The sequence below is a fragment of the Triturus cristatus genome, chromosome 9, assembly GCF_964204655.1.
Source record: "Triturus cristatus chromosome 9, aTriCri1.1, whole genome shotgun sequence".
Classification (NCBI taxonomy): domain Eukaryota; kingdom Metazoa; phylum Chordata; class Amphibia; order Caudata; family Salamandridae; genus Triturus; species Triturus cristatus.
In genome coordinates, this window is record NC_140592.1 from 269,909,115 (window position 1) to 269,923,450 (window position 14,336).

General features: G+C 42.4%; 1 protein-coding gene across 2 annotated transcripts in view; it reads left to right on the forward strand.

Moving 5' to 3' along the window:
• Positions 1-14,336, forward strand: part of ATRIP (ATR interacting protein) — a 277,614-nt gene that overhangs the window by 31,599 nt on the left and 231,679 nt on the right. For both annotated transcript variants that reach the window (XM_085624893.1, XM_085624892.1), the window contains exon 3: positions 8,074-8,156. In XM_085624893.1, coding sequence (XP_085481019.1) covers positions 8,074-8,156 — 83 coding nt within the window. The remainder of the gene's footprint in view (positions 1-8,073; positions 8,157-14,336) is intronic.

Sequence of the window (14,336 nt, forward strand, 5' to 3'; positions counted from 1 at the left end):
GGATGGGTCCATACTTCCTTGAGCATAGTATGCATGGCTTGGGACCCAATGTGTGCGGGTAAGTGTATTATTGTGAGTAAGGGAATAACATATGCTGTTGGTAGTTTCCACCTAAGTGTGTCCTGGGATCTCCAACATCCCTCCTCGGCTAACATACCATCAGTTTTCCACTGTTCCTTTTCTTCTATAGTAGCGGATTTCTGTATGTCAATAATCTGTTGTCTTGCATCATGCCATTTTGTAGCTTGTGATTTTAGGATGTACTTTGGTGCAGGTGTTGTTCCTAATGCTGTGTTTCTGGCCGTGGTATCGCCCAGAGCGTTCCCTTATCCTACTTCGTCAGTATCTTTCTGGTGTGCTGAGCATTTGATCACTGCTAACTTAGCAGGGAGAGTGATAGCATCTAAAAGGGCGTTAATCAATTCACCATGTTGTATAGGCGTCCCATGAGAAGTGAGAAAACCTCTTTCTTTCCACAGTAGTGCAAAATTGTGTACTACCCCAAAAGCATACTGGCTGTCGGTGTAGATGTTTACAGTCATGTCTGTTCTGAGGATGCAAGCGTGTGTAAGTGCTGTTATTTCTGCTGCTTGGGCTGATATCTGGAATGTTTTGGCAGTCTCAACTACCGTAAGTGCCGTTGTAACAGAATAGGCAGCAGATGTGGTGCCATCCGGGAGTTTCAGGCAAGAACCATCTACCCACAGGTGGCCTTCTGCATCTGGTAAGGCTGTGTCTTTAAGGTCCACCCTCCCCTTGGTCTCTGCTTCTGTTCGGAAAACGCAATCATGATCTGGTGGCTGAGTGAGGGGGTCAGTGTCGGTAGGGGTAAAAGTGTAGCGGTATTCAGAGTGGTACAGCGTTGAATAGTTATGTGCACATTTAACAAAGTAAGTTCGTATCCATGCAGTCGGGCACTAGTAAGGTGTTGGGTTTTGGTCTTGTTCAACAGAATATCAACGGCATGTGGTACCAGAACTGTTAATGGGGATCCTAAAACTATACCTTCTGTCTGGCGCACTGCCACAGCAGCCGCTGCTACAGCACGCAGGCAGGTACGCAAAGCTCGGGCGACTGGATCCAAAACAGCAGAAAAATAGGCACGGTCGTTTGTGTGTACCATGCATTTGACAGAGAAGTGAGAGGGCACAACCTGATCATTTGTGCACGAAAAGGAAAAATGTTTTTTGATAATCGGGTGTACCTAATACTGGGGCTGAACACAGAGCCTGTCGTAAGGTCATGAATGCTTCCGTATGCTGTGATGTCCAGGGAATAGGATCGGAAATGTCTTTAGTCATCCGGGAAAGAAGTGGCTTGATAATGAGGGGAAAATTCGGGACCCACTGTCTACAGAAGGAGGTGAGACCTATTAGTGCTCTCACGTCTCTCTGGGTGGTTGGAGTAGGGAAGTTCAAAATAATCTGAATCCTGTCTGGTGTAAAAGTGCGTCCCTCCTTAGACAACAGGTGACCTAAATAAGTCACCTGTTTTCTACAATACTGCAATTTGCCTTTGGATACTTTGTGGCCATGCCCAGCAAGAAATTTGAGGGTCAGTAATGATGCCTGTCGGGCCAAATGAGTAGTGTCCGCTGCTAACAAAATGTCGTCTACATATTGAATAATCGCCACTTCCTCTGGGAGTTGGATCTGGTCAAGTTGTTTTTTCAATGCTTGGCTGTAAATGCCCTGACTTTCTGTATAGCCCTGAGGGGCGCGACAGAATCTATAGGATCTGTTAGGGTGAAGCCGAAAAGAAAACCGGAGTCTTCATGAATGGGGATGGAAAAGAATGCATTTTTCAAATCTATGACTGTAAAGGCTTTAGCTGTAGGTGGAATCATGGTGAGGATAGTAGTTATGTCGGAAACTACGGGAAATTGTGGTACTACTATCTTATTAATGGCCCGCAAGTCAATCACAAATCGGTACACCTTTTGGTGTGTAGCCGATCGTTTTAATACCGGCAAAATGGGGCTGTTGCAGACGTTGGAAGGAACCTTTTCTACCATGCCAGCCTGAATGAGGTCGGTTACAATCTTTTGTAGTGCTAGCTCTCCTTCTTTAGATATTTTATACTGCATTAATCTATGCAAGTGTGCACCTTCCCTGACCGTAATGTGAACTGGTGGCATCTGGATAGTACCAAACAACAAATTTATAAGAGGGTCAAAAACAGAGGGGACTTGGTTTAAGGACTGAAACACCTCCAATCCCAAATAGACACAATGAAACCAACAGAAGGTGCACAGTCCGTTCAGAACAAAATAGCAAACCAATAGTTATTGTGGAGAAGTACATGAGATCCTGCGAATAGTTGAGACACCCCCCCGCAGGAGGTAGGAGTCCATCAGCCCACCCTTATTGGCGGAGCATCGTCATCTCGAACTCCAAGGAATCACTGTCTGAGCCCGGGGTCGCAGATCACCAAGGACTCTGCCTGGTGCGCAGGCTAGTGATACCCAGAAAGAAAATGAACTCCTGCCAGACAGCTTGTGAGTCAGTCAGAGGTATCGACGGACAGAGCGGTGCCTCCTTCTCCGAGCAGTCAGCCGGGTGAGGTGAGGCTTTACTCCCACATAAAGCTGGGAATGAAGACATTGTCCTTACGCTCAAGTACGAGCTTTTCTGGTAGGGTGGCAAGTGCCACGATCGTACCCCACATTCACATTTGGTTTGCATGGGTTTAGCTCTTTCACTTTATAATTAGTTTGGCAGTAGCTGTTTTCGTTGTTTTTTCGGTCCTGATGAAAGCCGGGTCAAGTGACCGCAGCGGCTGAAACATGTTGACCACACTTTTTACACGAACCAAGAACTAGCCTGTGAAAATTCATATCAGACTATAGGTTCTTTTAGACATGAAACTTGGTTGATCCACATTAAACACATTTTTTGATCAAGTATTCATTTTTAACCTCACATCACTCTCTAGCACTGCACATCACTGGAGCCCTCGATTACTTGGGTACACACCCAGGCAGGAGTTCATTTTCTTTCTGGGTATCACTAGCCTGCGCACCAGGCAGAGTCCTTGGTGATCTGCGACCCCGGGCTCAGACAGTGATTCCTTGGAGTTCGAGATGACGATGCTCCGCCAATAAGGGTGGGCTGATGGACTCCTACCTCCTGCGGGGGGGTGTCTCAACTATTCGCAGGATCTCATGTACTTCTCCACAATAACTATTGGTTTGCTATTTTGTTCTGAACGGACTGTGCACCTTCTGTTGGTTTCATGGCATCTGGATAGTACCAACGTCCGTGTCAGAAGTGGCCCATAAGGTGGTCGGAATGGTAGCTAAATCATCCTGAATGTCGGGAAGTTGGAGTAGCTGCACAGACGGTTGGTAAGGGGAAACCTTGTCATGCAGCATGACTCGAACATTATCTGGGGAACATCTGATAGTGGCACGGTAATGTTTTAACAAATCCAATCTCATGAGATTTTCGGGACTATCTGGGGTTAGCAAGAACGTTGCAGAAGTGTCCGCACCGTGGATCGAGAATGGGTAGGTTTGGAAAGGGGGTTCACAGAGGGCTTACCATCGAACCCAGTTGATGTAATTAGTTTGCCGGATGGAGGATCCCTCAGAATCAGTGGAGTGGTCAGGGTGCTGCGGGATGCTCCTGTATCCACGAGGAAACATCCTTTAGTGCCGGCCACCGATGCTGTAACATAAGGTCCCTGTTGATCTACAGGTACCTCCACTGGTTCCTTCCCCCATCTTCCTAGGCTGACCAATATAATGGTTCCATCTCAATATTGTGTTCGGCATAATCCTGAACAGTAGCCTGACACTCTGAACTGTGAACAAACCTGTTGTCCCTGTACTGATATTGGGGTTGGGAGTTAGTGCAATGTTGGCTGCTAATATTGGACAATCTTTCTTCCAATGTCCTGTTTTTTTACAGTAAGCGCAAATATCAGAGGGTTGGGGACCAGGCCTATAGAGTTGCTGGTTTGGTGCTGGAGGGCTCTGTGGTGTCTGGGTAAACCTGACATTTTGCTGACGGGCATTGTTTGGCCCACGGGAACGGATGCGGGTGTCTAACTGACTAAACAATACTTGCTTCTTCAATTTCTTTTTCTTCTTCTCCTTCTCTTCTTCTGCGTTTTTGTATTGGCTCTCATAGTATTGTGCCATAGTCAGTATTGTCGCTGGTTTTGCCGCCAGCTACTTTCACCGGTCATAAGCCTGTTCCCCACTGCTGGTAAGAGCCCTTTAACAAAAGTCTGGATGAGTAAGTGGCGGCCAGTCTCGGTGGCCACATCCTGACCACTGAAATCTGTGTATGCTTTTCCTAGTCTGGTAAAATAATCAGAGACTGACTCCTCAGGGTTCTGTTTGCAAGCAGTGAGAAGGGTCAAGTCTATCTTTCTCTCTGGAGCCAAAGTCTTTAGTTTAGCTAACAGTGTTTGAGGCAGTACTAGGATATCGTCGTGGGGTTTTTCTCCTGGTTTCCTGTCCCTATCCCTTCCCACCAGTTCTTCCCATGTACCATGGAAGGCTGCCTGATCGTCAACATGCCTGAGTGGTTTCCAGAGCTCGGCTGGTACTATCAAGCCAAAGAACTGAGTAACATCCATCAAAGTTAAGGTATAAGCGTTCAGTATCTGCTGGACACTCGTAGAAACCAAATCTTTTCGTAACTGCAATATTTCAGCCTTTGTCCAGGGAGTGTATACGAAATTAAACATCAGTCTAGAACAAGCATTCGGATCCTCTGGGTTATTGAGGACTGACCCATTACCCCTTGAAGGGACATAGATGGGAGCAGCTTCTTTAACCGGCATCTGTTTCCCTCTTTCTGATTGACTGTCGTTAACCAGCTCAGTCTTAATCATCGATCATCGATAATAGATTATCCCTATCATCTTGTGTTGACTCTCCTTTATTTACACACATATACAATTTTCGAAAAACGTGGTACTTCTGAACCTGTCCCCTCTTTTTTAACCATGAAGTGGTAGGCCATCGCTCTAAAAGGTAGCTTTTTGCTGGCGAATGTATCTGGTCCTTAGCCGCAGCATGGATATCAGAGGGGGCAGCGCAGTCAGTAATCAACTGATAAGCCGTACGATCTATTTTTCTTTTCTCTTTTTCACTGAGTCTTGGGGGATGTGACCTCCTATACTCGCTTTGGTCGGAATCATAATTGGTGTCTGAATCGCTACCCTCTTTCCCAATCCTACTCTTTAGCCTTCCCCCTCCTGGTACTGGGTTTGGAACTACAACAGGGATGAGGGGTTTGGTTCCGTCCTCTGTTATTGCTACCAAAACGGGCGGGGGTCGAACGTCGAGCAGGGGGGCACCCGGGACAAGTACCGGGAAGGACTGCATCAATTGTTGCGTCTCGTGGTAAGCAGGGGGTCTAGACAATAACATGATATCGTCTTCATCAAGTTTGGGGGGGTAATAAGGGATACTGTCCTGCGATATTTAACCTATGTTCCCTATCGCATCTCTCTATATTTCGTTCTATTTCTCGCCCTCTGAGGGCTGTCATTTCCTGTTGAGCAGATTTCCTGAGCGCTTTGCTCTCTTTAGTTTGAGGTCTTTTCTTTCTTTCATCCATTTCTTTACGCCACAGACCAAAGGAATCAAACATACTTGTTCGCACCTTCCGTCTATGTAATTGTTTAGGTACCTCAAAAGAACCGAATTCAGGCCATTGTAATTCGGTATCATTTTTTGTGTATTTCCACCATAACTTGGTATAAATTATCCCGGAAATACCATATTTGATGTACATCTCTTTATTGGGGGTCCCCTCTGGTGGAGCTGGCTGACTCTCTTCTAACACACCCTGACTGTTCGAACAACAACAACAGATTTTTCAGATTTTGCTAAAAACAGGCATGTTTACTGTATTTCAATAATATCTCTTGAAAATCAGACAGTTCGCAATCAGGAACACATTACCTGTCCTTCGGTCTTTGCAAATATCGAATCGGAGACAATTAATCAAAACAGAAAAAACAGACATATGCATGTATAACTGAATCAGTATAAGAATTATTTTATGTCGCTTGACGCAACCCTACAAGAATACCCAATGTGTTTCTCTGCTCCCAGGGGGTTTCTCCTCCTTATTTTCCATGCAGACTAGACGGACCAGAAAGGGACTCCAGTCAGGACCGGGGCCGCTGTAGTCGAAGATACCGTCGAGGGAAGGAGATACAGGCGACGGCTATGGAGACTCAAGTCTGCTTTCTGCAGGTGCTCTCCTCAGTTACCGATCTCCCCCTCCTCTCCGGGTCGTCAAGCTGGGGCCACTGAGTCTCTGATGGAGCCCCACGTTGGAGCGCCAATTGTAGAACCGGGGGTTTTCGGAAAGGACCACTCGGCGGTGCAGGGACCACCCAAGTCTACGGGTTCCTCCAAGTATATTCAAAGATGGGAGACCACACCACTGGGAGTAAAGAAACACAGGTTTATTAGAATACAGACAATCTCTAGAGATGGAAAAGTGTCCGTGACCCACTGGAAGGTAGGAGGGGCACGCAGCATCCCTTATAGGACGTGGACACTCCCCTCGCGGGAGAAGGAACAAAAGAAAAAGTCTGTATAGCTTGCGAAATGGAGATACTGATGCCAAGCTGTCTAAGCCTTAGGCAGATCACCTGCCTCTTGTCACGTAGCTTGATGAGGAATGGAACCCGCGGGCGAGGTCATTTACCGTCTCAACATTCCTGGAATATCAGCGTGGGTGCGGCAAAAGGACAGCTTGGGGTGCAGTTCGACATGCACGTGGTCTTGAGAGACAGAGGCAAAATGGGACGCTGTAACACAAAATGGTGGTGCACATGGCAAACCAGCAGATTCAGGTTTCACACAACTAGTTCAGTATACACAGATCCACATCACACAGCATTTGCAAATAAATACTGTTTCATTTTAAGGTTTCAGCACTCTTGTTCCTGTCTACCTGAGCTCACAAGTTGTACACAACTGCAGCCGATTGACCCTAAGATATCAAGAAATCTTATTGTAGCACAGATGTTTGCTTTGCAGGCATTGACTGTGTGGGTGTCCTAGGGGAACTGTATATACTGCTCACTCGCTCTCTGCAAAGCATCCATCACTTAGCAGAGTATTTTGGTAAAAGTTGACTGAGAAATGCCAGACACCAATCCTACTCTCTGTTGTGTGGTGTCTATTGCATATAATGTTAGTGCTTCTAGCATTTTCAGGAAAGAGGGGTTGCAATGGATCCCCATGTTGGCTCCATAATGGTGAAAATGTTTTGTATGGTGCCTATATAGAGCCTGTGTATCCTCTGGATCTCAAGCAGACTCAAGTTTATGGGTGCCTGCCATTTGAGGTCATTGATTGGTGGCCTGGTTTCCATCCTCATGCTGCATGGTTTGGTGTAGCAGAATATGGATCTGGCATTCATGATACAGTAGCCTCACAGTGCTGCATCCATTTCGGTGGTTGGTGGAACGGAAGTGTGAGCTGCTCCAATCGACCTGTGAGAGATTCATCTTCACAGTGCTGCATCCATTTTGGTGGACTGTGGAATGGAAGTGTGAGCTGCTGCAGTCGACTTGTGGGAGCTTCATCTGTTCCTGGCTGTTAATCTAGGTCTAGCCTTGTGTGCAGGTGCGTGTGATATTTTATTATTTTCATCCAAAACAGTGCAAATGCTGTGTTTTGTTTGCATTATTGTGTTGTCTTTGAATTTCCTATTGTTATACAGCTTTTCTTTCATTCCCTACACTTTCACGTATTTATTTTATTTTATACCACCTACTTTTGACTAGTTGTATTTTAGGTGGTATTCTCCACTAGTTTTTAATGACCTCTAATACTTGTAATTGGGTGTTATGTACCACATGTTATTTTTCGCTTGTGGTAAATAGCGCATGCATTGAATAGTGCTTGTTGATCAAATAACACATTTAAAGTCATGCTTTATTTACCCCTACATGCGGTAATTACAGTACACCTAACTCATAATCAGGGCCTTGATGTTCTTTTTCTTTTTTTTTTTTGTTTCTTTTCTTACGTGAAAAAAATGTTAGCCAGCATACCTTACTTTGACATAACTTTCATCTTATTTTAATCAGGGAACGACACCGAAAATGTAAAGAAGAGGGATAGCTTTGGGCTTCAAGTACTACAAACACAGCATGAAGAATTGAAGCAAAAGGTTAGTTAATTATATTGCTCTACCCAGGATTTCTGTCCATGAATATAACGTTTCTGACGGGATAAACTTGTTGATGGGACCTCGTTAGCCTGAAACCGGTCCCAGAATGCTTGTTTCCGGTCCATGGAAGACATGGCTTGACAGTTCGGGCTGGACTGTTCCCATGAGGCACTGGGTCAGGACTGATTTGCATATAGCTGTGTCTGAACTGTGGTGGCGAAGAGAGCTAAAGAATGATGATGGATTCAACCCAGATCTGTGACTGGGGGTGAGTGTCTGAAAAGTTTCAGCACTCCGGCCATCATCTCCTTGTGTTTGCATCACACACTTCCAATAATCCCATCTATCTCATCACTTGCTTGCGGATCATCATGATTTAGTGCTTACAACAATGAGGCCACATTACCTGTTCTTGCTCCATTTGCTAGTTTCATTTACTGGTGAAGCACAAATAACTGGAGTTTATTGTGCTACTATTTCTTACTTATCTTCACAGAGCACACAGCAAAGGTCACTGTTGTACAACATGGTCTAAAAGATGTTACTGCAATAATTGTCATCAGGCTGAAAAAAGAAATAGAAACTCTGCAGAGCTGCTCTCCGCAATAAAGCACGATTCAAATATCTGAATGAAGCAGTAAAGCAGATATTCAGACAGTATATTAACCTGTCTCTTATACTCTCAGATCACACTTATTTTATGCCTTCTTAAAATCACAAATCTTGGTACAAAAAAGTGGAATCTTTTACTCTGGTTCATGCAGCTTTTAACTGAGAATTAAAGAGAAATTTCCTTGACATAAGATCACTAATGACAAGTTTCTGCAGAATATTGTGTGATTTGGCTATACCTTGATGTTTAATTCCCCTGCACCTGCCTTCTCCATGAATCACTGCTATTACCACCATTATCCGATAACAGAACCAGTCTAAAATTTCTAAAGCAGAACCCAGCATGTGGAGTCTGTACCATTATCCCAGAATGGAAAATAATTATTTTTCCCTAGTGTTGACCATAAAAGATCAATCCAAAACAGAAGAGCCCCTCACATCTATGGATGGTAAACAGAAGGATGAAAAATGAAAAGTTCAGTAGGGTGGTTCCCCATGAAATAATGAAATAAGAGAGGTGTCCTATCAGACCTGTATTGCTTCTACCAAGGCTGAAATGAGCTCACGGCTGGTCTAATGAAAAACTTCATCCTTGCAGGGATCTTATGCTATTCTTAGTTGATTGTTTTCGTTTAAATATTCATTTCTTTAATTCATAATCTTTTTCTACATATTATTTTTCACAATTGAAATGAACATACTACAATAAATACACACATACTATATAAAGTGCTATACAATTTGTTCCTTTGATTATTCAATAAAACAAAACATAAATGCACAGCAATACATAAATACAATTACACAATTTAATCCTAAAACATTCAGTTGCTATTTGCCATTTCCTATTTGGAAGTAATCCTGTGAGTAAATATACGTCTGAAACCACAAGGCAACTAATGTTGTTGAACAATAGGTATAATAAATACTTCCAATTTATTTTCATAACCCCAAGCATAAAACTCCATTCTCTCCTCACACATGCCCTTTCATACACTCATAACTTATCACTCATACCTCACCTAACCTAGAATTACAATCACTATCTGAAAAGGACTAGCTTTTCCAGCCGTTGCTGTGTTGTAGGGTTGGGTATTGTTGTTCCGGTCTACGTACGTTTCAGTGAAAAGTATATTAAAAATCCACCTTCTTCAGAACCACCAAGAGTAACTATTCGGAACTGGTGGAACAGCAAAGGGGTATCTGGAAAAACATAATTAAATGCAGACCAGCCACAGACGCAAAAAATGTCACCTTCACCAATAAGCCAAAAGAATTTACAGAAAAAAATTCAAACCAAGAAAGCCTTTGTAGTGCCCAATAGAATGTATTAAACCTTATATCCCATAAGGAAAACAGAAGAGTCCCAAGGCTCCAAAGACATCTCTTGCCCACATTCTCATTCTAGTGGACACTGAGAAACTGATTATAGAACCTCCAATGTACTGATACATATAAGTAAAGACCTAGATAGTGTGTCTTATCCCTCTGTTCCCTGGTGTAAAATTACACCTTACCCGGAGGTTTATGAATATTCGTACTGGCCCTCCCATTGAGATCCAGACTCAGTAGGTAGGCTAGCTATGAAAGATCTGAAAAAAATGCGCACAAAAATATTTTTTTATCTTAATGTTGAAATACTGACTAGATGGAGGTTGTCTGTCAAATTTCTTTTTCAATTTGGCTGTTTATACAGGGGGGTGAAATGCACCAGCACTTCACCTGAGTTATAGAATCTATTCTTTCTTCAAGGCCAGTGATTTTACGTGGAAAATTCCTCTGTTTTGATGCACACTGCAACTCTACTTTTTCAAGGGTCCACTAGGGCCCTGTATAAGGTCCCTCAAGACAGGAAAATAAAAAACAAAAAACACACATTTTGCTTTTGTCATCTATTGTTTTCAGATCATTTGCTATAGTCTGCTAAAAAAGCCTAGTATGACAAACTTTTAGCTTGCTAAAAATGTTTTGATCTAAAAAACATGACACACTAGTCAGTGTCTCTCACCGTAGTTCTGTTCAGAAACCAACGGGCAATTGAGAAAATACAAGTATTGCGTAAAGATTTTGAAGGGCGACTGTCTCTTGTTATAAAAGTACTCATTTTCTTGGATTGTACCTACGTGCATATCTTGGACTCTGACTAGGAGGTAAAGAAAATTATGTATTTTGCCTCGGGTCTCCGAGCGTCTTACTTCATCATGTAAAAATCAGTATGTAGCCTAACGCTGATGCCATTAGGGCGGAAGCATTTGTTCGACTGTAGTCCTCACCGCTCGCAATGACCATGGTTAAAAATAACGGGGACATTTGAAACGTTGTTTGTGTCTTCACCTTAGGGGGCCAGTTGTCTCTTTTTACCAAAATATTAAACTTCTTTAAAACATCCAACATGTCTATATTTAACCTGGACAGCAAAGTAAACAAAGTTTCTTTTGTTTTTAACTATATATCGTCCCAGATCTAGGAGTACCTTACCTCATAGTACTGAAATCGCAAGTGTCTATATATGTAGGCATACTCCTTTTGCTACTGCAGTTGGGACAAAAGCATTTTTAAAATCCTCCGGCGTGTTCTCACACTGCCCCAACGTACGTTGCTGATGTGGTAAACCTGGATATTGGACTGCAGCCAAAAAGCCCTTAGTCATGGAGACTCCATCTTAAGATGGTTAAAAACGGCATGGTACGTCTTTTAATTGTCCAGTTTTACACCTAGTTTCCCCGAAATCTCTATACCCAAAGAAATTATGGCATAGTGAGTGGGCCATGGTCTAATATGTGGCAAACATGGAAACAGGACTACCAGGGCTTGAAAAATCCAAAAAGGTTTACTAGACCTGCATGTCTAGTACCTTTTAATAATCTACTCGACCTAACTGTAAAATACTTGATCCGTGAACTGGCCCCAAATTGTGTGATCCTAGGCAAATATATTGTCTTATGGAGCAGCCTTTTTCTTTATTATCACATGAGAGCACCTTCAAGTATGCAAGTTCACTATTTCTGCTGCACAAAGATTTACTGGACTAAATGTTTGCTCCATGTATAACCAGAATCAAGCCCATATATAGGGTACACATGATTCCTGGCTTGCCTCTTAGTTCACTGATAGCATTGTCATCCTGGGAGGAGCAGTAATAATTCCCAGTCCATGTTTAAAAACTCACTTTTCATAAATATATTACCAAAGCATGATGTGGTAGTGCATTGACATTTACAGATAGCATATTTTCCATTGAAATGGCCACAAAACTTTCCTACTAACGTAGTTTTACTGATAATAGCGCCTAAACAATTTTTGCAAAGGGGGTTTCAGCAAAAATATTAAACATGTGCACATCACCATGTAAAGTGTTCACATTTGTTTTAATCCTATAAAAATATTTATTTCACCACCGAATTACAAAAATGGGTCTAAATAACTAGTGAAATATATTTGAAATGTTTGAACAGTTCACTTAGCTATTTCAGTGTTGTTAGAAAAAAGCCTGACCTCTTACAGCCTTTCATTTAATATGTTTTGCACAGTTCAATTATCCCACAGTTCACTTTACAAAATCCTCTAACTTAAGTCACAGAAAGAAAAATAAATGTAATAAAATAAGCTGACTTTTGACCTCTGTCTCTGAAAGTCAGCAAATTTGACAAGATAACACAATTTAATGGCATTTTTGTTGCTCTTTCACTTTTTGAGCAATAAAGATGTCTTAAAATCTGGTCTAGAGGAGTTGCAAGCAGAGGGCAGGAGAAATAATGGGAAGCAGTCAAAAGAGACCCAGAAGGGACAGATGAGTCACAGGGCAGCAGTTGTTAGGGGGAGGGTCTGAATAGAAAAAGAACAGACTTTGCATTCAGGCACCATGAGCCCTGAGATGAGAGGCAATGACCTTATGATCATATGGTCTTGAAAATTTCCCCTACCAAACTTAAATTACTGCTGGAAAAAATCAATCCTAATCAAGCTGAGACAATCTAACGTGATGGTGATTGATTTCATTGGTGGCTCCCGGACCACCTCCAAATGTCAAGGAGGCTGCGTGATGGTATCATGGATACCATATCACGTCCCTCGATTCTAAGGCAAGGTCCTATGTCACAAAAGTCTATCTCTGAACTTATTTCTTGCATTTCTTCAGTATGAACAGGTGGATTTGCAAACAGACCATGTATGCCAGTTCTAAGACCGTTAACCTATTACTCCACAAGGTTGCATATCCATTCTGATTCTCTGAAGTGTTTTCTGCTCACAAGTGATAAATAAAGGATCATGCATAATGCTACACTTCTCTCTTGCCATAAAATCGCCAATCCTGTCATTTACAAGAGAATGCCTTGTCATATTTTCTTCATTTTACCAAATTAGCCTCCCGTTCTCTTCCATCACAGTAGAGACCCCCCAAACTCTGCTTCAATATAATAATGGCTTTCTACAAGGACATTAACAAGCTATTTGTTTGAATTCGAGCCATCCATAATTCTCCAATACAACATCCTCTTTGGAAAGCAGTTTGCTACTGGAAATCATGCCACTAGTAAAGTGAGTGAGGTTCAAACCCTGTTTTCACATGTTAGTGACCTAACCAGGGTTTCTCAGATTGATGCGGTTGCATCTAAATGCATTTTTACTGTGATGTTAATTAGGAAAATTCACTGTATTTTCTCCATGCAAGCCTTGAACATGATCATTATGGCTACAGTTTTCTCAGCTAGACTATTCCAACTCTTTACGTTTAGCTCTTCCAAATAATGTGATCCAGAGACTCCAGTTTATTCAAACCGAAGCAGTCCGCCTCATATTTAGGATTCAGAGTCCATTCCATCTTACTGTTTCCCTAAAACCATTAAACTGATTACCCGTTAGGCAAAGGTTTCAGTTTAAACTCTACTGAACTATATTTAAAGCTCTGCAAGATTCAGCTTCACATTTTCTAGCCAAGAACCTTACTGAATACATTCCCTCACGCAAATGAAGATCTTCCAGCGCCTTCCTTCTCCAGGTTCTGATATATATTAAGCAACATAAGGGAGGCCGTAGTTTCTGATTTCGGGCCCCCTTGTTGTGGAACTCCCTACATGATTACTTGAGACTAGAAAACCGATATCTGTACTTCAGGAAAATGCTTAAAACCTAGCTTCTTAGACACGCTTATATGCACTAAATCAACTTTTAGGGAGTTCCTTGTCTCTTATACAGGCCTTTACATGGTGGTCTGATTTTATTTGATCCTTCTTTTCTCTTAGTTTTTTAGCGCCAAGAAACCATACTTTAGGAAGTATTATTAATGTAACATATTAACATGAACCATGTATTCTGTTTCACAAAAGTCGAGGGATCTCGAGTGCACATCTTCCAAAAGTAGTGTTTAGTTTTTATTTAAATCAGCTCAACCTCTTCTCAACTTCTTTCATGATTAAATATCTCCTGCATTGACATTCCCTTAGATGTTTGAAGTGAGAAAAGCTAAGCCTTTGAAGCAAAAAAGATCAGAAAATCCATTCAGCTGTGTGTGAATTATCGGCCAAAAGGGTTTGCACAACGTTCGCAACTACGCTCTTAGGAAGCCCA